This window comes from Salvelinus namaycush, chromosome 25 (assembly GCF_016432855.1).
Source record: "Salvelinus namaycush isolate Seneca chromosome 25, SaNama_1.0, whole genome shotgun sequence".
NCBI lineage: Eukaryota > Metazoa > Chordata > Actinopteri > Salmoniformes > Salmonidae > Salvelinus > Salvelinus namaycush.
The window spans coordinates 11,884,673-11,908,222 of record NC_052331.1 but is presented as its reverse complement, the minus strand read 5'-3'; the positions used below and the strand labels follow the sequence as shown (position 1 = coordinate 11,908,222).

General features: G+C 45.2%; 1 protein-coding gene across 2 annotated transcripts in view; it reads right to left on the bottom strand.

The window, feature by feature from the left end:
- Nucleotides 1-495: 495 nt before the first annotated feature.
- LOC120020248 (epidermal growth factor receptor-like) overlaps nt 496-23,550 on the bottom strand; it is a 61,414-nt gene continuing 38,359 nt past the window's right edge. Inside the window, exons 2-27 of one of the 2 annotated variants that reach the window (XM_038963787.1) lie at nt 20,748-20,899; nt 20,060-20,246; nt 18,787-18,918; nt 18,418-18,486; nt 18,176-18,294; nt 15,568-15,709; nt 14,783-14,899; nt 14,319-14,445; nt 14,128-14,201; nt 13,907-13,994; nt 13,570-13,769; nt 13,011-13,143; nt 12,324-12,414; nt 10,641-10,807; nt 10,442-10,480; nt 10,131-10,275; nt 9,880-10,002; nt 9,296-9,394; nt 8,037-8,222; nt 7,186-7,341; nt 6,821-6,896; nt 5,034-5,278; nt 4,707-4,874; nt 2,751-2,804; nt 2,486-2,579; nt 496-2,225 (exon numbers count right to left, since the gene is read on the bottom strand). In XM_038963787.1, the coding sequence (XP_038819715.1) occupies nt 1,795-2,225; nt 2,486-2,579; nt 2,751-2,804; nt 4,707-4,874; nt 5,034-5,278; nt 6,821-6,896; nt 7,186-7,341; nt 8,037-8,222; nt 9,296-9,394; nt 9,880-10,002; nt 10,131-10,275; nt 10,442-10,480; nt 10,641-10,807; nt 12,324-12,414; nt 13,011-13,143; nt 13,570-13,769; nt 13,907-13,994; nt 14,128-14,201; nt 14,319-14,445; nt 14,783-14,899; nt 15,568-15,709; nt 18,176-18,294; nt 18,418-18,486; nt 18,787-18,918; nt 20,060-20,246; nt 20,748-20,899 (3,614 nt within the window). In that variant the 3' untranslated portion in view covers nt 496-1,794. Of the gene's footprint in view, nt 2,226-2,485; nt 2,580-2,750; nt 2,805-4,706; nt 4,875-5,033; nt 5,279-6,820; nt 6,897-7,185; nt 7,342-8,036; nt 8,223-9,295; nt 9,395-9,879; nt 10,003-10,130; nt 10,276-10,441; nt 10,481-10,640; nt 10,808-12,323; nt 12,415-13,010; nt 13,144-13,569; nt 13,770-13,906; nt 13,995-14,127; nt 14,202-14,318; nt 14,446-14,782; nt 14,900-15,567; nt 15,710-18,175; nt 18,295-18,417; nt 18,487-18,786; nt 18,919-20,059; nt 20,247-20,747; nt 20,900-23,550 lie in introns of those variants that run through there. The other variant, XM_038963788.1, reaches the window with a different exon arrangement.

Here is a 23,550-nt window from a genome sequence, read left to right as displayed (position 1 = left end):
GGACCCTCTGTTGCTCTCGCCCCCCTGCGGCTGAGATTAATGCAAGGTTCAAAAGAACTGGGAACTTGTAAATCTTCGACTTCCGAATTCAGTGTGTTCAAGACAACTGGGAATGAGTGGAGGCCTGGAGATGCTAAATGTGTTTATGTTGATTAACGGTCAATTACCGTGAGACCGGCATTCTTTTACATGACAATAACCAGCTGACAAAATGGCATGACTGCCACAGCCCTAGGTGCAACTCGTTATTAGGAAAGTGTCTTAATGTTTTGTACGCCCCCAATTGCAGGCTGCAAGTGCACCCTTCTCACGTTGACACACAGAACATTCAATCCTGGACTCTTCAGGCCTTCATTACAGTAACGTTTCCTTTTTTGTTACGAGACCCTTAATAATCTTGTTTGTTCAGCTAAGTAAAACAGAATGAAAAGCACTCAGATTGTCAGTTGAACAGTTAAAATATGTAAATAGGTCTTTAAAAAACACGTAAAATAGTTAAATATAAATACGTTTTATTCATTTTCACTTTGAAAGGAAATAATTACAGCTCATCAAAGACCATTTAAATGAGGAATGTTGATAGGATAATTTATAGGTGGCCATATTGAATATATTGTACACAACATCATTTCATACTTATCTATACATGGACCTCTGTCAAACAGCAGGATCTCACATGACAAGTAGCTATTTCACATGTTCATTTAAAACTAGGAAATAGATTAATTTTGAAAGTTTGAGCAAGAGTGCAAGACTTTAAAGCTGTGAAAAGATTTAACGATGTAGTGTTAGAATGAAAGGCCTTACTGTACAAAACAATAATAAGCAATACCGATGTCCTAATGTTGTATGCAGTTACAATGGGTCACCAACAGGGGGCAGTGTCTCTCCCATCTGGCCATATGATGAAAGTTAAAAAGCCTTCAGCAAAGTCATCAATAGCAATATTTGCCACAAAGGTGTCCTCGTCAACCGCTTCTTTAGGAAGAGTCCTGTAAGGTTTCAGAAGTTCCTCCATCAACGCCCTCCATGGACCAGCCACCATCAGACTCCGATGAGGGCCTCCTCCTTCCCACTTCCGACACTAACGCTCAGCAACATTTGACTCCAGCAGGTCTCAAACTGTAGGTTCCACACAGAAGAGCGCAGACATCCAACTATTGTTCTAACAGTTCCAGCCCTTTAGATGTGGGAGCTAAATACCCAATACTATATACTCAATACACCAATACTGTATCAGTGACATCTTCTAGTACATGTACCGTTTATGTGTTGGCAAGAAAAGGGCATATACGTGTTTTTACATTTCTTTCACAGGGAGCATCTGATCTCAAGGATTGAAGGATACGTTATTTTGTCTAGTAATATTGTTTCTCCACTTTCGTATCACAACATTGTTTCGTGCAACATCACACCTATGGGTTTCTGATATGGGCTACAGTGTCTGAAAGTATAGGCCTAAGGTATTCTCTTGCTTTTTTTCACCCAATGGAGTTAAACACCAAGAGCCTCATTTCTGTCTCATCTCATCAAACTATCAGCTCAGACTCCATTTGAAATTGAAGAGTTTTTGGAATGAGAAGACTTTCCCAGCACTGTACCGTACTACAACTGGCGAACAACAGAAAGCACACACACTTGGCTCATTTAGGCAGGGATAAATACATTGCAAAGCAGTCCATGGTACCGCTACCCCTGCTAAACAAAGACATTATGTCTTCTCTCAGTGGGACAGAGAGTCTTATTACCCGGTGTCTCTTTTCATCCACAGTGGGAGGTAGGGGATGACAGGCCTCAGTTTGGGCCTAGGTACTCTGTGTTCTCTGCGGCCGGGATGTGTCCGTTGGCATGGGTCTTGACGGAAGGGGTGAAGTCCTGCTGGTAGTCTGGGTTATCTATACTGTTCGGGGGTTGGTATTTCTGGACGCAGTGGAGACCGCCATTGGAAGTGGGGGAGAGGCCATTGGAGCTCGGGGAGGAGAGACCATTGAACATGGGGAAAAGGCTGTTAGCGGTGGTGGTGAGGCCACTGGAGGTGATGGGGGAGAGGAGAGAGGGCTGGAGGGTGTTGAGGTACTCAGGCCCCACTGCCTCGTTCTTATAGCAGTTCAGGTACTCTGCCTCTGTGTCGTCTGAGGAGATGGTGGGGAGGAGGGTTCGAGGGGCACCGGGGTGCTGGTATACGGGGTTCATCATGTCCGACACTCCATTCTGGTTCATGTAGTCTGTTGAAGCGAAATAACAGAGATGAGTTACGACAGCAGGTAAACAACCACTCTGTGTACTAAGTGAAGACTTCAATTTTAGTTTTCTAAACAATGACAGAAACGCTCTACAATGACCTACAGCCATTGCCTAGCAGAGGTCCTTCTTTTCAAAATAAAAGCGTTTCTGGTAGGAAAACTTCACAATGTATCACTATTTCTTAGGAAGTGAGCCATGTTCTCGGGTTAAGACCCTTTGGGAGGTCAAGGGGCACACTTGCCTGGAGATGGCTGGAAGGCGTGGTCCAAGAACCTGTCTGTGGGGTCAGCAATGTACCGGAGAACCATGCTTCCTTCTCTGACAGGGAACCCATTCTAGGGAGAATAAAATCCGTGTTAGCCCAAAACCACACCTTAACTGCAAAGTATCATATGAGTTAGAGATGAGAGCTGTTGTTCCATACTGTGAAAGACTCTGTGTCAATGCTACAAAGTTTGCTTTTCAATTCACCTCAATGTTACATTTGTGATGTGTGTCTCTCTTACCCCATTTCTGCTGTGGCACAATCCAATGCTGCTGTTCAATGTGCTGTTTTGGCTCTGAAACACAGATTTACACCCGAGTCAAAAATTACATTCCAACACATATGTTAAAACATCACAAAAACACAAATAAATATCCACATTTCTGTAGGCCTACTTCTACTAAGTTGTTGTTGGTTGAATTCTTTACAGTAATGTTTCAAAAGGTCAAAACCTTTTAATTTCATTACTGTGTATGAAGAAGAAGGTGAAATAAAAGCGACCACAGTGAATAAAAAGAGTGACAAAACAGCTCATCCAAATGTAATTGTTATCGAGTGGCTGAATAAGAGGAAATTAAAACAAGTTAAGCAGGGAACCATCTGCCAAAGACTACGGTCCAAGTCCATAAAAGGCTGTATAGTGTACCCAAACGCTTCTATTATATAAGCAGGTTCCTCCACTTGTATTCTGGCAGAAAAATATTTAACAAGTAGTGCTGCCTGCCTGCGAAGGTAATCAAAATTGAAAGCTTATGGAGTAACCAGCCGGCTTTCTGTGGCAGGCATACAGCCCGGATAGCCAACACTGGACCTCTTGGAGTTGAGTCTGAAGAGAACAGAGGAGGAGAGAGAGAGGATTTCTCATAATCTCAAATGCAATCAATCAAGGGGCACATGGGAGGAAGCGGGGGTGAGGGAGTAGTGGGGGAGTAGGGGGTCAGAACAAGGACAGGGGAAGAAGAAGAGTCCCCCTGATGACAATTTAACAGGAACAGGAAGTGGGCGATTGAGGCCTGTCTTGTTCAAGCCAGGTATAACACGGTATAAACGCCCACGTAAATTCAATTTACTCTTTCCTCCCCGGCCGACATAAACCAAGATTCAATTTCACTACGATCGCAAAAGGGGCTAACTAAGAACTTGAACTGGGATACGTACTATCAACATGACCTGGCCTGATTTAATCTTGTTAAATACAGGATCAATAAATAAATAAAGAGATTGTTCTAGCATTTGCGTAAACAATTGACCACAAGGTTGTTGGTTCTAATACAAGGTGTAGTAGGGAAACCTAAATTCCCTCCAGTAGTCTAAATTGCCCAATAAATGTCAATTTCACCCAGCCAAAATGTGAACTCAGTGGAGGTGGATACCAAAATTCTGCAGACACCTTCTTTGTAAAACAACAGACAAGAGCTGTGAGCATAAAAAGTTAGATGGAATTCATTTTCTTTGATTCACTGCAATGATGCATTTAATCCAGTTTCTTTAATAGACAAAAAAAACTCTTATCTGTGTTAGAAATGAGTGTAGAGGAAGAGAGCCAGTGGCTGCTGGATGTTGGAAACCTTTTCTTTGGGCTAGTTTCCTGGATATAGATTCAGCCTTTTCCTGGGCAAATCCCCATTGAACATGCTTTTTAGTCTAGGAGTAGACTATTCCTGAGAAATAGTATCTCTCTGTCAATTTGAGCCTCGTCCCCAGGCTCAAATTGCTGGTGCATAGAGCCTGGTAACAACTTGAAAGGGGTGTGGTGAATTAGCTGTATTAGATGGGACTTTGAAAATTGGTGAAAATCGTCAATCGAAATAAATGTTCTATCCCATTGACCATATTATTTTTGGGAAGCCCAACTGATTCTGAGTTCGGGCATATACAGTTTGTATGTGAAAACTATCGAAGATGTGTACTTTCAGATTTTCCAAACTCACTTAAACCTTGTTTAAATCACTTGTGCTGCTCACGCTTTGAAGTCCACAATGTAGTGGGGAGGTTCTGAGGGTTATGCTAGATGGTGATTGGATGAGAGATCAGCCAATTAAAACCGTCAGTTGCTTCGTCTGCTCCTTCCATAGACTTCCAGTCAAGTCCCGTTCTGAGGCACTGTGAAACCAGACGGTTCGACAGACAGAGCCGGCTAGTGGACGAGATTACAAAGCAGTAGATTATGGCTAGCCTAGTGGATGTGTTATTTTACCATAGAGTGTAGGAGCTGGGTACGGGAGGTACTGGGGCTGGAGAAGAAGCTGTGCTGAGGTACCAGGTACTCGTCTGCGTCCACAGCGTCCTCCATGTCCTCTCCACTGATTAGGCTCTGGTAGAACTTGGTGTCTGTGGGACTTGGGAGGTGCATTCGGTCGTCACCCTGGAAGAGACACACACATCAGCACCCAAAGACCAGTCCGAAAGAATTATAGAGTAGGTACGTGTTTGTTCACTAAACTTACAGTGGCTGAGTGAGTTTAATCGGTTTGTGTGGTCTGTGACCCCACAGTAATTCATGACAATGAGTTACACCGCTCACCTGGATGACAAGATAACGTGGGGGATCCCGCGCCATCTTGGAAAACTCAGCTATCAGCTCCCGGAAACGAGGCCTGCTGTCTGCGTCGATCATCCAACATTTGACCATAATCATGTAGACGTCTATGGTGCAGATGGGAGGCTGGGGCAGCCGCTCCCCTTTCTCCAGCACCCCTGCTATCTCATTGGCTGGGATGCCGTCATAGGGCTTGGTCCCAAATGTCATCAGCTCCCACACGGTCACACCTAAACAGAGGTACAGTGAAATAGATCAGAGGCACAATCAATGACCTAATCTCAGTTAAAAACGTTCATTACTGTCACAAAAAAAACGTTTTCACTTGTGGGAATTGGCCTGTTTGGATAGGGCTAAACTGAAATGTTTCTTACAGAAGAAATATGAAAAGCATATGCATAACCGTGGTAGCAAATGAAAGGGAACAGCTTGGAGATGATGGGACAATTATTAGACCAAAGGTGAGGACACAACAGTTCACCTGACACAAGACTGAATCCAAACATTTCACTGTTGATTTTATGTGCATTTTACATTTACTGTACTTTTCGCTGCATTTGTTGATAACAAAATCAGAAAATATTCTGGATACATTCAGTAACATGATAAGAATATTCCTGGAAAATATGGGGTAGGTGCAACATAAAACAGAAAATTGACAAGGGTTTGAGTGAAAGAACTAACTGGTGCCTCCATGTGGCCACACTCCTCTCCAAAGTGTACACAGTTCCTAAGTCATTTCAATACACTTTCATGACTCAAAGAAGAGTCTTCAAATGTAAGGTGCTCTTTTTGAGCTCTCCTAGATGTGCCGTTGAGGAACTAGAACAAGCACACTTGTAGTTGTTTGGTTTGGAACACAACCCTGCATCCCCGCCTTCACACAATTACTGTTGTTGTTTACGCAATCCAAAAACGCCGTCATTTATAGCATGTTACTGTACACCCACTGCATTCCAATTTATGCACTTGTCAGTGCACAAACCTGCCATTTTCAACCCGTATAGAGGTACGAGTGTAAAGGGCTACTTATAGTGGCATAGGAACAATCTCAGTTAAAGTTAAATAACTAGGGAACATTACTTTGTTTTCATTCCAGAAAAGCTGATAGGCAGATACCAACAATGTCAAGTTACTTTCTAAAACCCCACAGAGTCAACATCAGTAAGTTGGATGTGTCCTTAGGAGTGGGAGTTGGCAGGTTCCGTTGGTGTTGGATCAGTTTGAAAGAGAAGAGGAGGACCAGAAAAAGGAGAGGAGGATAGAAAGAGGGGCTTAGGAGGGCTGGCGGGTGGTGCTGCCAGGGCCTGCTGATGTCTTTGCCTTGTAGAGTAGAAGACACAACTTCAGAGAACCGGATCTGGAGACCGGCCCACAGAGCGGAGTGTGTGTGTGTGCATGTGTCCAAACTGTGTGTCCAAACCAGGGGTGGTGTGTGTTAGGGACATTGCTTTGAGGTGGGAGGTTTCAACATTCTAAGACATCGGAACTCCAGGACCTGCCGGTGTAAAGTTAGATCAGCGATACCAGATACCCGTTTCTCTAATCTTCCAGATACTCAAAACCCCAATACTCCTATCTGGATCTGATTTGAACAGTTCTGATTAAGTACATGACCCAGAAACAATATTTATGTATCTGGATTTACACAAGCACTGTGGTTAATTCCGGCATTGACATGCATTGCTGTATATCCAGTATTGCTAAATATGTATGTTAAATAAATTCGTGCATTAATCCTATTAAATAGTGTGGGTATGTGGGTTCCTGACCATAGCTCCAAACATCACTCTGATGTGTGTATTTCCTGTGGAGGATGGACTCCAGTGCCATCCATTTGATTGGTACCTGCAGAGAGAGGGCTCTTATGAGTTAGGGTTCACAAGACCAAACTGAGGTAGTTCTTCCAGATGGCCAATACAACATTAGGTATGTCGGTAAAGTACAGCAACTGTGTTATCAATAGACTATATTAGGTCGGGATGGAAATAGTAAAATAAATCACCATCATACAGAAAAGAAATAAATAAACGGGACCATAATATTATATTTACTTGACAAAAAATGTGTTCCTTGTGTTACATTTCTTCACAGTAATTCAATTCAATCAGTAATGAGAGGGGAATGAGGAGCAGACCTTTCCTCCGTCTGCGTGGTACTCCTTCTCGTCAGCGTTGAGGAGTTTGGCCAGGCCAAAGTCCGTGATCTTGACGTGCTGAGGGGTCTTCACCAGGACGTTCCTCGCTGCCAGGTCACGGTGCACCAGGTGACGCTCCTCCAGGTAGCTCATCCCCTGTGGCCAACCACAGGTCAAAGGTCAAATGAGGAGGTAGAAGCGAATGAGTGAGTCTATGGCCATACATGGGCCCTGTTTTAAGCATTCTAACTGTATTCAAACAGAGAGATAGGGCTACAGCACTTTTTAGTGACTCATTGTATTATTGTTTTAAAAAGGTCAACAAGATGTCAAGTGAACGTTGAACTGTAGGTGTCTATAGGAGTGTATGGACATATATGGCCATTCCGGACTTTCCACTGACTCACTGTTTGATTAGATTTTAATACACTACACTGTGACTCATGGGTAGTCTTAAAGGGCCAGAGTTTTGGTCAAGTCACATGGTTAGGAAAGAGGTCAGAGCCTTATCATAGTCTGGGTGCCACGTTCCAGTTTCGCCATTTATGCCTAACCCCGTCATGATCGTTGTGTGACAAGACAGCAACAAGTTTTCTAAATCAAACACAGACTGACACCAGATCTGTATAATTATGCTGCAGAGCATGACAGACGACTTCAGGACAGGAAGTGCACCCAGCATTTTGTGGTTTGAAATTCCAAATGTAGCCGTAACAAGAGTAAAAAAAAGAATAGGAATTTTCACAAACACACTTTTCTTTTGGTTAGTTGGAAAAACAACAGCGTCTTGGAAATTCACTACATTGAATGAACACATACTGCCAGGTCTCTTAAATGCACCATAGTCTTACCTTGGCGATCTGCACACACCAGTTGAGGAGGTACTGGGATCCGATGTTGTCCTTGTTCTCCTTGACGTAGTCCAGCAGACAGCCGTAGGGCATGAGCTGGGTGACCAGCTGCACTGTGGAGGTCAGGCAGATGCCCAGCAGACGACACACATGGGGGTTGTCCACACTGGCCATCACATAGGCCTCCTATAGTCGGTTAGATATAGTACCAACGTTTATTCCAGGGCAGTACAGTATACAGCCTTTAGGGCTAGGGATGCTGGCATCCTTCTAGTGTGCGCTCGTAAAACTCAATAATGATATCTAAACATGAACCATTTCAACAACTGACAGCTTGAAGACAATGTACGCTTACGAGGCAGATACGTAAACGTGCAAGACCTTTTCTTTAAGAAACATCACTGCAAAAACATCAGCTGTCCATGCACTCTAAATCCTGAAACTGAATATTCACAGAACCGTGCCAGACCTGGGCTCAAATCATATTTGATATCTTTCAAATACTTAGGGCGTTTGATTGAGCCTGCCTGGAGTGCTAGATCGGTGGGGCATGAATTTGGACTATTCTATTGGTTCCATTGCGCCAGGAAAGCTCAATCAAGTGAAGTCAGCCAGCCAAAGTATTTCCGAATACTTTATGAACCCAGGTCTGGATTGTGTTTTTTAAAACTGCAGTTACTGGAAAAGACGTTAGATTTCATTCCAGAAAACCTTAACCTTGAATTAGTATCCTCCTCCCACGCCCCAACCCTGGTCCAAACCTTCTCAATGAGTTAATCTAATTTCCTACGCTCCCACTGAGAAAATGACTTCTAGAAACCTGACTCCATTTCCCATTTTCTAACTAAATGTTGTCATTATTTCAGCTTCTTCCTGAATTGAAGAGCATGTGCTTGGAATTAGTGTCCAGTGACATGCAATAGTGGCTGTATAGGCTACTCAATAACATATTATAACGCTAAATTAGGTCAAAAAACGAATTTGCCAACGAATGTTTCGTTTGAAAGTGCTTGTACAGTGTGGTATGGGTAACCATCAATGAATGTATGATACCATACTGTGCCTAATAGCACTAACTTAGATTATACTGTAAATCAGATATAGAATGTCTTTATATTTGGAAGATACCAGTTCGAACTCCCATGAACAAACATCTTTAAGCAGGGATCAATCCTGGTCCTTGAGGGCCGAAACATTTCTGGATTGTGTTTCTACCAGCCTTGTCTAAGAGTGAAGTGATATAGAGTGATATAACTCACGTCCAAGATCTCCCTGTTGGCTTTAGGTGATGTGGCCTCTCTTAAAACCTTAATGGCCACAGGAATCTTCACGTCCTCTCCTTCAGGGACCCACAGGCCCTGCACCACACACACACACACACACACACACACACACACACACACACACACACACACACACACACACACACACACACACACACACACACACACACACACACACACACACACCCACACACACACACACACAGTACAGATGTTTTCATGGTCATGTCAAGAGGTCAGGAAAAATTCCAGGCACTAAATAATCATACGAAAAATGAGTGTACTTTAATAATTTCTTAAAGGTTTGGTTCGTTACAGTGGAACGTGGGAAGGGCAAACTAACTGGTAGTTACTGTGGATTGGATTATGATGCAGGATGTGGTACGTTAAATATGTGGCTGTTAATTGCAAAATTGACAACAGACGTAGATGTGGTTTTAAAGGGTGTTGGTTTATACGCAGTCGTAACACACATTCCCATAAGCTCCTTCACTACAGTACAATCCAAGACACTGGAGTTCTCTGAACGAAATCTAGAAAAAGTTAGCGCTTGTATTTACCTTGTAGACAGTGCCGAAGGCCCCTGATCCCAACACTTTGATCTTCTTAAACTCTGTCTCTTTGAGAATGCGGAGCAGAGCCTGGTTGGGCGCCTCACCACTGGGGGTCAACGGTTCAACTAACTGTAGAATAGCAATAGATGTGGATAAGGACGGTTTACTTTCTGTTCACTTTGATGCACTATCAACGATGACTACATTCCATCCGTAGAAATCCCTTAAAGCTCAGTGGTTCAGTGTCTGCCTCTCACCTCTCTCTCCTGGAGTAGTCTTCGCAGGGTTCTCTTCCTCTTGATGTGGCGTCGCCGCAGTAACACGAAGACAGACAGGCCCATGATGAGGAAGGCAAGCAGCCCACCCACCACACCAGCCGCGATCACTGATAGGCCAGAGTTACTGCATGGGAGACAGGTGGTGGTAACCAAACAACGCAGAGAGGAAAAAAAACGACATACAAATGATAAATGTCCATTAGCTTAGTGAACTTAGTGTTTCTAAGTTTGAGTACAATTTGAACAGTACCATTGTAAGTTACTGTTCATAATAAGAGTCAATTGCTTACCCTATAGACTGACAGCCTTTCAGACCAGGACCGGTGCATCTGTAAACACATAAAGCACGCATGAACACGTGTCCGTTCCAACACCTCTACATCTATTTTTTTTACAGAGACATTTCATTTTTAAAATTCAAATGGGATGCATGTGTCTGTATTTGTGTATTACGGTATTTATGCAGTTGTGACAGATTCCTTCACTTACCCCTGGGTACAGTTCTGGTGGCACAGCTGGCACACCTTCATCTTATCTGCATATTTCCAGATGAAGGTGTTCTTGCCCCCTGCCACCCCTGGCACCCCTCTAGGGCACCCCAGGACACAGTTGTTGCCGTCTTTGAAGTTAGCGCACTGGGTACACTGCTCTTGGCCCTGAAAGAGAGAGAAGAGGATAGCAAGACCTTGTATTACATACACATCTAAAAGAAACAACTGTGAAGAGACATACTATATTTAACAGACACAACTATTGTATAATAATAGCATGCTAGAGAAATACAGTGTGCTTACTGTGCTGGGACATGGCATGGAGAGACACATAGTATATTAAGCAATAAAGCACGGGGGGGGGGGGGGGGGGGGGTAGGGAAAGGGGGATACCTAGTCAGTTGTGCAATTGAATGCATTCAACTGAAATGTGTGTTCCGCATTTAACCCAACCCCTCAATCAGAGAGGTCCGGAGGGCTGCCTTAATCGACATCACCATCATCAGCGCCCGGGGAACAGTACGTTAACTAACTTGCTCAGGAGCAGAACCTTGTCAGCTCTGGGATTCGATCCAACAACTTTTCGGTTACTGGCCCAACGCTCCTCCCCGCCAGGCTATCTGCCGCCCCTATATGGTCAATATACCACGGCTAAGGGCTGTTCTTAAGCACGACGCAACGCGGAGTGCCTGGATACAGCCATTAGCCGAGCTTCCCCGGTCAACTGTAAGTGATGTTATTTTGAAATGGAAATATCTAGGAGCAACAACGGCTCAGCCGCGAAGTGGTAGGCCACACAAGCTCACAGAACGGGACCACTGAGTGCATAGCGCATAAAATTGTCTGTCCTCGGTTGCAACACTCGGTGGTCTCGTTCTGTGAGCTTGTGTGGCCTACCAATTCGCGGCTGAGCCGTTGTTGCTCCTAGACATTTCCACTTCAAAATAACAGCACTTACAGTTGACTATTCCTCTTCAAAATAACAGCACTTACAGTTGACCATGGTCTGGGGCTGTTTCTCATGGTTCGGGCTAGGCCCTGTAGTTCCAGTGAAAGGAAATCTTAATGCTACAACATACAATGACATTCTAAATGATTCTGTGCTTCCAACTTTGTGGCAACAGTTTGGGGAAGGCCCTTTCCTGTTTTAGTATGACAATGCCCCCTGGCACAAAGCGAGGTCCATATAGAAATGGTTTGTCGAGATTGGTGTGGAAGAACTTGACTGGCCTGCACAGAGCCCTGACCTCAATCCCATCAAACATCTTTGGGATGAATTGGAAGGCCAACTGCGTGCCCGACCTCACTAATGCTCTTGTGGCTGAATGGAAGCAAGTCCCTGCAGCAATGTTCCAACATCCAGTGGAAAGCCTTCCCAGAAGAGTGGATGGAGACTGTTATAGCAGCAAAAGGGGGGACCAACTCCATATTGATGCCCATTATTTTGGAATGAGATGTTTCGACAAGCAGGTGTCCACATACCACAACCCCGAGGTGCCATATTGCTATTATAAACTAGTTACCAATGTAATTAGAGCAGTAAAAAAATTGGGGGGTCATACCCGTGGTATACCTGATATACCGCGGCTTTCAGCCAATCAGCATTCACGGCTCGAACCACCCAGTTTATAATATAGAGACAAATACTTAGACATAGAATAAATATAAGAGACACACATACTGGTCCAGTGCAGGTCTGGGTTCCATTGAGGAGCAGACACTCAGGGTGACATTCCACACACGTCTTATTCACTTCAGTCTCACGTGGCTCCCTGCAGAATGAGGACAAAACGTCAGCATGTAGCATATTTCCACTACCCTAGTCCCAGATCTGTTTGCACTGTCTTGCCAACCTTTATTGTCATTGTCCCATAGGAGTTGCTAAGACAGCACAAACAGATCTGGGACCAGGCTACACTTTCTACTCGTTCAACATTGGATTTTAAGTGGTTCCATTTGCAGATGGTTGCATTGATCCCTTTCCTCAAAGCAAGAGTTCCACTGTAAGCAAGGTGACGCTCAATGTTTGACAGAGGAGACTCCCGAAGTTAAATATCTAGGAGTTAAGCGCTCCCATTCCAGCTGAGAGGACTGTCTTCTCATGAATTGGGTTAATTGCCGCCTTACTGCCTTAAGAACTTCTTACATGTACTGCTGACGGCAAGTCTTCTGTCTGATTTTACTATTTCATTCCATGCAAAACTGCATCTCGCAAAAATACCCATGTTCAATTGATAGCTTGCGTTGCCAATAGTTTTCTTTGCCAAGTGTCCAAAAGGTAATTTCACTCTTCTTCACTGCTTCAGCTTTGCAGAATCAGGTCCCTTTAATTGTATACATGGAGAACAGACAAGGGATCCTCCCTCACCCCTCTAGTAGGTTACAGGAGTCTACACAGCTTCCTGTTCGGCTGTAGTCCTGACAGGCGAAACACATGGTGGGTCCAGGTCCCCAGCAGCCATATCTGGTACACATTGTGTCACATGTGTTGTTCTGCAGCCCTGCAAACACACATGTACAAACACATAGATATCAACACAAAATCATTATTTTAACCAATACATAAAGTATATATAGTATTCAAAATATCCTTTTCACTTTTCACACAACCCTGTACAAGCAACAAGCTAGCGTTCATTTCCTAGTTCTCCCACACTTTCACAGTTTTATGGCCACAACAATAGAGATTGGCATGGGCCAATATTAATCTCAGAGCCACATACCTCGATGTGACCTTTGTTTTAGTAAACACAGAACATCATGTTATCACCCTTTTATTATGGGCTCGAGTTGTTTATGTGACATTATGGTGTTGACTGTTGGTGTTTGTTGCGACTGCTCTGTTTGCTGCTGTTCCTTTTTTTTTGGTGTTATGTGACCACACACATCAATAAAGATCATCACAAAATAATGACTTTATGATTTACCGCATGCGTCTGCGTGGGCATTGCTCTCCAGCTGTATGGTCTGCCTGTCGGACTTGAACAGCTGCTTCCAGTGGCGTTTCTTGGTGTAGCAGAGGTTGGAGTTCTTGGTGATGACCACGTCTCCATCGCTGATCTCCTTCAGCGAGCGAAGACCCAGGTGGGTGATGGTTAACTGGGTTATGGCCAAGCTCACCGTACCACTTGAGGAGGGAGAGAGAGGAGAGGGGAGTGAGAGGGAGACACTTCATTTTTTAGAAGTTCCAGGTGGCTATTAAGGGCTTGACCAGCTCACTACTGCCACTCTATAATAGATGCGGAGACTGAACAGTGATCTTACTGTTTGGTCCGTCCTCGAATAATCTCCAGGTTTTCAAAGGGACTGAGGGATGTCATGTTCTCTGGCCAGTTCTGAATCAGCAGATAGCCTGGATGTTTGTTTTTTTAGAACGAAAAAAAAAAAAGACAATTCAAATACATTTGAACGTAAAATAATCAACAGCATGGCTCTTTTGATAACCTTTTAGTTTAGTTAATAGACTAGTCTGCACTGCCTCTTACCAGTGATTTCTCTGACCGTCTTGAAAACGTCTAGCTTGGCAGGATCCATCTTTGGTGCTTTGGTAAATGGGTCCCTGGGAATAGCAAGAACTGTGAAATGTATCTGCCATATTCACAAATACAAATACAACACATTATGTGTGGTGTAAAAAACGAGTCAGGTCTTAATTCTATATGTTCTTAACACTTACCCATGGATAGACGTGTAGATAATAGCAATGTTCCCATTGATTTTGGTGCAGTTTTTGAACGTGTCAATGTTGGTGGCGTTGATTGACAGAATTTTGTCAAGTTTCCCCATTCCAAGTCCATTGCAAACTGTGAAAATGAGTAATATGTTAATAAAAACAAACGTGGCTTCTAATTTCTTTGCCACACTAAAATGTTTGAGAAATCACAAGCCAGAAAACGAACGCAGTACAGCAGGGTAAAATACATTTGTGTTCAAGAAGTAAAATTAAATTCCAATTCAAGAATTTGAAAATCCTCTATTGGAAATAAAATTGTATTGAACACAACCCTGCAGTGCATCTTTGCGGAATAACACTCTGGGGTGAACTTTCCATGTTACAGAGAGGCACATTCAGGCAGTGTCATCATCCCCTGCCATGAGGATGTAAAGTAACGTTAGACGTTGTGGCAGTATCAACTGTACCTTTGGGGCACAGTCCATCACACTTCTTGCACTTCCTGACCCCTCCCTCGTCCACTTCGTACGTGCCACCACTGCACGTCCGAACGCACGCTCCATGGTCTGTCACCACATAGTTATCTGAGGGGAGAAAAATAGAATATATAACAAATCTATGTAATGCATTGTGTACTGTATAGGACAGTATTGTATGCATGCCAGTTTCTGAGAGCTGATTCTAAGAGCCTGGAGAAAGTGGAGGCAGCTGTAGTATTAGCACTCCCTGAACCTAAATCCTTTTCCCCCCTCGTTTATGCAGTTTCTGATTCAACTCAGAGAGACTGGCACAGACTGACTGACTTAGAGTAATACACCGGCCTATAGGCCAGCGTTTTCCAACTACAGTCCTTGACTCCCCCCCAACAGCACACATTTGTGTTGTGGCCCCGGACAAACTCAGCTGATTCTACTTGTCAACTAATAATCAAGTCCTCAATGAGTTGAATCAGGCGAGTTTAACCGGGGCTACAACAAACATGTGTGCTGTTGGGGGTACTGGTGGACTGGAGTTGGGAAACACTGGCCTAGAGGGATCACCTGGCTCCTCGTTCAGCACACCAGCATACCATATCTGAACGTTACACATCACTGAATGTCAATAAAGACTCATATGTGTTCTCTGTAGTCTCGGTTGAAGCCCCCTCTCTGTGTACAAAGCTTCTAATGAATCCTTATATCCTTTATCATATACAGTAGCCTCATAGAAAAGGTCATAAGGGGACACGGATGGGACATGGGGGTTTGCTTACGAGGGCAGGTCTTGACGCAGGTGGCCCCGAAGTTGTACTTCCCGTCTGGGTTGTTGACTAGTTGGTGAAGGTTGCGGTCGTAGAGCAGGAGGCGCGGACACGAGTCTTTACACGTCCCGTCATCCTGAAAGTCCCGGCAGGCCTACGGCACCAAACAGGGCTATGTTCATTAAGCAACAAACCAAAGACAACAGACAAACAGGAAATGGACTACCTGAACCTGTCCAATAAGAAACGCTTGTTTTCACTTTCCGTTGAAAAATGTTTTAAAATGTTACATGTCCTAATAAATACGGCCCAGCCATCATTGACAGAGCAATAGGACCATAACAGACCCGTATGCACAGATTAGAATACTGCATTGCTATTTCACGGCTCAGCTTAGCCAGAGAGGAATAGGTGACGCCGGCTTAGCTTCCCAGCCGGGGACTAAGCCTGATTCTCAAGGCACTGTCAAAAAGCAGGGTTTAATCAGTGATAGAAAGGGTCACCGGATACAAAAGCAATACAATGTGGTTTTAATCATAAAGTGGATAGAAAACAGTGTTACTGGTGTAAAGTATGTTGGTCACCAGCCAATAAGACAAAAGGAAGCATCATAAGACAGAAATAATGATGTGTGAAATGTGAAATGCAATGCGTGTCTGTTTCCTAACACATTTATTGGGTGAAGAAATAACTACAAAATAAATAAAAAAATATTTTATTTATTTAACCTTTATTTAACTAGGCAAGTCAGTTAAGAACAAATTCTTATTTACAAAGACGGCCTAGTATATGTGAGAGATGCCATTCTTGACCTATGACTAGCCAGGGTTTTTTCAGACCACGTGACCTGACCAGGAGGAACTCTGGACCCTACTTAAAGCCTAACTAAAGCATAGAATCGTTCATGGTCACTCCTGTCCCACCTTATGACACCCGTACAATGTGAAGGTGGAATCTGTCTCTCTCTTCCTGGTCAGGTCACTTGACAGTAGCGTGTGAAAGTGGCCTGTCTGTCAGTCAGTCTGTCTCTCACCAGACAGTCTGTAGGTCTGGGTCAGATACAGTGTGAAGATGGGTTAGGGTTACGGTTAGGGTCTCTCACCAGACAGTCTGTAGGTCTGGGTCAGATACAGTGTGAAGATGGGTTAGGGTTATGGTTAGGGTCTCTCACCAGACAGTCTGTAGGTCTGGGTCAGATACAGTGTGAAGATGGGTTAGGGTTATGGTTATGGTCTCTCACCAGACAGTCTGTAGGTCTGGGTCAGATACAGTCTGAAGATGGGTTAGGGTTATGGTTAGGGTCTCTCACCAGACAGTCTGTAGGTCTGGGTCAGATACAGTGTGAAGATGGGTTAGGGTTACGGTTAGGGTCTCTCACCAGACAGTCTGTAGGTCTGGGTCAGATACAGTGTGAAGATGGGTTAGGGTTACGGTTAGGGTCTCTCACCAGACAGTCTGTAGGTCTGGGTCAGATACAGTGTGAAGATGGGTTAGGGTTATGGTTAGGGTCTCTCACCAGACAGTCTGTAGGTCTGGGTCAGATACAGTGTGAAGATGGGTTAGGGTTATGGTTAGGGTCTCTCACCAGACAGTCTGTAGGTCTGGGTCAGATACAGTGTGAAGATGGGTTAGGGTTATGGTTAGGGCCTCTCACCAGACAGTCTGTGGGTCTGGGTCAGATACAGTGTGAAGATGGGTTAGGGTTATGGTTAGGGTCTCTCACCAGACAGTCTGTAGGTCTGGGTCAGATACAGTGTGAAGATGGGTTGGGGTTATGGTTAGGGTCTCTCACCAGACAGTCTGTAGGTCTGGGTCAGATACAGTGTGAAGATGGGTTAGGGTTATGGTTAGGGTCTCTCACCAGACAGTCTGTAGGTCTGGGTCAGATACAGTGTGAAGATGGGTTAGGGTTATGGTTAGGGTCTCTCACCAGACAGTCTGTAGGTCTGGGTCAGATACAGTGTGAAGATGGGTTAGGGTTATGGTTAGGGTCTATCACCAGACAGTCTGTAGGTCTGGGTCAGATACAGTGTGAAGATGGGTTAGGGTTACGGTTAGGGTCTCTCACCAGACAGTCTGTAGGTCTGGGTCAGATACAGTGTGAAGATGGGTTAGGGTTATGGTTAGGGTCTCTCACCAGAAAGTCTGTAGGTCTGGGTCAGATACAGTGTGAAGATGGGTTAGGGTTATGGTTAGGGTCTCTCACCAGACAGTCTGTAGGTCTGGGTCAGATACAGTCTGAAGATGGGTTAGGGTTATGGTTAGGGTCTCTCACCAGACAGTCTGTAGGTCTGGGTCAGATACAGTGTGAAGATGGGTTAGGGTTATGGTTAGGGTCTCTCACCAGACAGTCTGTAGGTCTGGGTCAGATACAGTGTGAAGATGGGTTAGGGTTACGGTTAGGGTCTCTCACCAGACAGTCTGTAGGTCTGGGTCAGATACAGTGTGAAGATGGGTTAGGGTTACGGTTAGGGTCTCTCACCAGACAGTCTGTAGGTCTGGGTCAGATACAGTGTGAAGATGGGTTAGGGTTATGGTTAGGGTCTCTCACCAGACAGTCTGTAGGTCTGGGTCAGATACAGTGTGAAGATGGGTTAGGGTTATGGTTAGGGTCTCTCACCAGACAGTCTGTAGGTCTGGGTCCAGTGCAGCCAGCAGCACAGTGTTCGTTGCAGCAGTCGATGGGAGACGGACCCTTACACCTCTTAGAGCACTGCTGGGCACAGTTCAGCTTCGTCACTAGAAGGAAGGAAAACAGCATCAGTAATGTGCAAGTGCCAGTTATGATATCATACAACTAAGCCCTTGTTTTGTCTTACGGTATACCTTTCAACAATATTAGAGTATGGTTTACAGACTTACATGTCTGGCAGTGTTCTGGGCCGGGCGCCCAACATGAACCATTGAAGCATCCAGGATCACATTTTTTACCTACAGAAAATATATCAAAATAATAGTTCAAGAACTCTGCAACTTCAGTGTACTTTAATACTTTATAGTGTACTTCAGTATTTTAATGTTCAATAAAGCAAAGTTGGAGTATTTGATTAGTTGAAAGTTAAACATGACTAAACTGTTGGCTGCGCTGGGTGAAGCAGCTTCCTGTTAATATCTAACAACATGAACAAATCTAGCCTCAAGGGTGTATAAAAACATAAAACATTGAATGGGCTTATGGTAGGTGCATTTATGTGACGCATTGTTTAATGTGCTGTAACAGGAGCTCCTTACAGAGACGATTTCTGTTGGGTTCAGGTAACTGCATGTTGGGTTTGCTGTCAATGTCCACGATGTCCAACCACTGGATGGTCTCCACGTTACACAGCTGGTTGCCTGAGAACTTCACTCCTCCTTTCAGGATCTCTGGAAAATGGAGAGAGATGCGTTTATTTTCAGATGGACGTTGAATGTTGATGTGAATTAATCAATGTAATAAAACGGTGTAGATAACCTAGCTCCAGCTCCAAAAGCAACCCTAACCCTAGCTCCATGTCTACATCCTGGTTCACCCCTAACCCTAGCCTCAACCCTAACCCTAGCTCCATGTCTACATCCTGGTTCACCCCTAACCCTAGCCTCAACCCTAACCCTAGCTCCATGTCTACATCCTGGTTCACCCCTAACCCTAGCCTCAACCCTAACCCTAGCTCCATGTCTACATCCTGGTTCACCCCTAACCCTAGCCTCAACCCTAACCCTAGCTCCATGTCTACATCCTGGTTCACCCCTAACCCTAGCCTCAACCCTAACCCTAGCTCCATGTCCACATCCTGGTTCAACCCTAACCCTAGCCTCAACCCTAACCCTAGCTCCATGTCCACATCCTGGTTCAACCCTAACCCTAGCCTCAACCCTAACCCTAGCTCCATGTCTACATCCTGGTTCACCCCTAACCCTAGCCTCAACCCTAACCCTAGCTCCATGTCTACATCCTGGTTCACCCCTAACCCTAGCTCCATGTCTACATCCTGGTTCACCCCTAACCCTAGCCTCAACCCTAACCCTAGCTCCATGTCCACATCCTGGTTCAACCCTAACCCTAGCCTCAACCCTAACCCTAGCTCCATGTCCACATCCTGGTTCAACCCTAACCCTAGCCTCAACCCTAACCCTAGCTCCATGTCCACATCCTGGTTCAACCCTAACCCTAGCCTCAACCCTAACCCTAGCTCCATGTCCACATCCTGGTTCAACCCTAACCCTAGCCTCAACCCTAACCCTAGCTTCATGTCCACATCCTGGTTCAACCCTAACCCTAGCTCCGTGTCCACATCCTGGTTCAAACCTAACCCTAGCTTCATGTTCACATCCTGGTTCAACCCTAACCCTAGGCTCAACCCTAACCCTAGCTTCGTGTCCACATCCTGGTTCATATCCTAACCCTACCTTCATGTTCACATCCTGGTTCAAACCTAACCATAGCCTCAATCACAACCCTAACACTCATTATGCGGCTGGGTACAGAGACTGCCTGGGCAGAGCAGGGACAGGCCTAGAGACTGACCTGTGAGGCTGGTCAGAGACAGCTCGGTGGTGCCTGCTCCCATTGACTTGTTATGGTTCATCAACACAGCTAGGGCAAAGCCATCGTTGTAGAGAGTGTGGCCTCGGATGATGCGCAGGTTGTCCAGGGGAATCCTGTTGGCTGTGTTGAGGGCGATCAAAACATAGCCACCCACCTCCTGAATGGACTGTGGACAAACAATGAAACATTTGGGTTAGGCCTTGTCTTCACACACTGTGCCAGGGGTGAACAACTTCAGACCTAGAGGCTCCAGCTCAGATCCTACTGGTCTTCACCTGTCTATAACCTCATAGCTAGACAAGGTTCACAGGTTACCACCGGTAACCCACTGAACCTAGTCACAAGTATGAGCGCAACCTAAGAGACTATCTCAACTGAAGCTATAAGGCTCTATTGAGGAGTTTTGGACAGCTTACCCGTTGAAATAGCTTTGGACCATGCCCGTAGGTTAAAACAAGATTGTGAGACATTTTTTTTGTTGCAGCTGTGATGTTTTCATCCAGTAATGCTTTCTCCAATGCTTTCTCCAAACAAAGGGGTTCCTTACCTGTAGCCTGATCCCAGAACTGTTTGTGCCATCTTGACATCTCCTATGGTCGTTGTTCATAGGAGCTGACAAGACAGCGCAAACAGATCTGGGACCAGGCTAACGTTCATTTTATCTTACCCTGAGGAAAGACAGATCATGGTGGTCTTCCATGTGTGTGACCTCCAGGTTCTCCAGGACAATGGTACAATTGCTGTAGGTCTTGACCATGTTCAAGTAGTGGCCCTCTTTTGACCCCAGAAGGCTGAACCGGTTAGTGATGCCCTGGCATACTGGGGGGGGGGGGGGGGGGGGAGAAGATTATAAATCATCCAGGAAAGTAGAAGACAACACCTGGGTGAAAAGTGATCGTACTTGAATTTCACAATGAACATGGAAAAACTGCTGCCTTGATCCAGACAGGAATATCTTAGCTACCAAGCACCCTTACATGGATAGTGATATTCATCATGCATAGTCACTGTTAAAATGTACACTGGCATACCCAAGAGAACAAAGTACACCGGCTCTCTGATTCACTTCTGCCTCTCTTCACACACGTGTGTCAGAGGAGCTTAAGTTGGCTTGTTTCTTTGTTTGTAGGTGTGAGCTGTGCTGTGCACAGTCATACTTTGGTTCATTCAATAGCATTAAATAGCTGAGCTGGATTGACTCGAGAATGGGAAATTGATCCCTACGATGCTGGCGCTTACTCATGAGTTGCTGTGTGCTCTGAGCTGGCCGACCATATTTATCTTGGCCCAGACTCTTTCCACTGCTATTCTGGCTAGTTAAAACAAATGCCTTGAGTTTCTGCACCGTGTCAACTCTGTGCAGAAATATTTTGAGTTACTCTTCACAAACAGGCATTTCATGGGGATTATTATCTATTCCACTCATCTCCCGGTCACAACTAAGAATATTGGCAACATTAAAGGAACGCTATCGGTCCAATTTCCCATTCTCGACCATCTTCTGAAGTTCATGAACCGACAGGTTTTGGAGTTAGATAACAATGACTTTTTAAAGGTCTTGAACAGTCAAAATCTAGTTTTTCATGAAATTGGTTGATATTTAGATGAAACCAGATCAAAGTATGATGGCAAAAGTATGAAAAATGACTGTTGCTTCTACATTGATGAAGTTTGATCATAAAGTTATTGGTCCTGTCATGTTTTGTCTTTCATCATGTCTTGTCCCTGTGCTTCCCTCTGCTGGTCTTATTAGGTTCTTTCCCTCTTTCTCTCTCTCTATCGTTCCGTTCCTGCTCCCAGCTGTTTCTCATTCTCCTAACGACCTCATTTACTCTTTCACACCTGTCCCCTATTTTGCCCTCTGATTAGAGTCCCTATTTCTCCCTCTGTTTTCCGCTTCTGTCCTTGTCGGATTCTTGTTTGACGTTTGCTGTTCCTGTGTCCTTGTTCCGCCCTGTCGTGTTCTTTGCCTTCTTCAGATGCTGCGTGTGAGCAGGTGTCAATGTCAGCTACGGCCAGTGCCTTCCTGAAGCGACCTGCAGTCTGTGGTCGCGTCTCCAGTCGTTCCTCTCTGTTGACGAGAGGATAGTATCCAGGAGAATCATTATTTGTTTTATTCTGGAATAAAGACTCTGTTACTATTACGTCGCTTTTGGGTCCTCATTCTGCAGCACAATAGAAGAATCCGACCAAGAATGGACCCAGCGACTACGGATTCTCGCAACACTGCCGTCGAGATCCAGGGAGCAATGCTCGGCAGACACGAGCAGGAATTGTCTGCTGCTCGTCATGCCGTTGAGACCCTGTCCGCTCAGGTCTCCGATCTCTCAGGACAGTTTCAGAGTCTTCGTCTCGTGCCACCAGCTACTTCCTGGTCTTCCGAGTCTCCGGAACCTAGGGTTAATAACCCACCATGTTACTCTGGGCAGCCCACTGAGTGTCGCTCCTTTCTCACCCAGTGTGATATTGTGTTCTCTCTCCAGCCCAACACATACTCAAGAGAGAGAGCTCGGATCGCTTACGTCATATCACTCCTTACTGGTCGGGCTCGGGAGTGGGGCACAGCTATCTGGGAGGCAAGGGCTGAGTGTTCTAACGTTTATCAGAACTTTAAAGAGGAGATGATACGGGTTTTTGATCGTTCAGTTTTTGGGAAAGAGGCTTCCAGGGCCCTGGCTTCCCTATGTCAAGGTGATCGATCCATAACGGATTACTCTATAGAGTTTCGCACTCTTGCTGCATCCAGTGACTGGAACGAGCCGGCGTTGCTCGCTCGTTTTCTGGAGGGACTCCACGCTGAGGTTAAGGATGAGATTCTCTCCCGGGAGGTTCCCTCCAGCGTGGACTCTTTGATTGCACTCGCCATCCGCATAGAACGACGGGTAGATCTTCGTCACCGAGCTCGTGGAAGAGAGCTCGCGTTAACGGTGTTTCCCCTCTCCGCATCTCAACCATCTCCTCCCACCGGCTCAGAGACTGAGCCCATGCAGCTGGGAGGTATTCGCATCTCGACTAAGGAGAGGGAACGGAGAATCACCAACCGCCTTTGCCTCTATTGCGGTTCTGCGGGACATTTTGTCATGTCATGTCCAGTAAAAGCCAGAGCTCATCAGTAAGCGGAGGGCTACTGGTGAGCGCTACTACTCCTGTCTCTCCATCAAGATCCTGTACTACCTTGTCGGTCCATCTACGCTGGACCGGTTCAGCTGCTTCCTGCAGTGCCTTGATAGACTCTGGGGCTGAGGGTTGTTTTATGGACGAAGCATGGGCTCGGAAACATGACATTCCTCTCAGACAGTTAGGGAAGCCCACGCCCATGTTCGCCTTAGATGGTAGTCTTCTCCCCAGTATCAGATGTGAGACACTACCTTTAACCCTCACAGTATCTGGTAACCACAGTGAGACCATTTCCTTTTTGATTTTTCGTTCACCTTTTACACCTGTTGTTTTGGGTCATCCCTGGCTAGTAT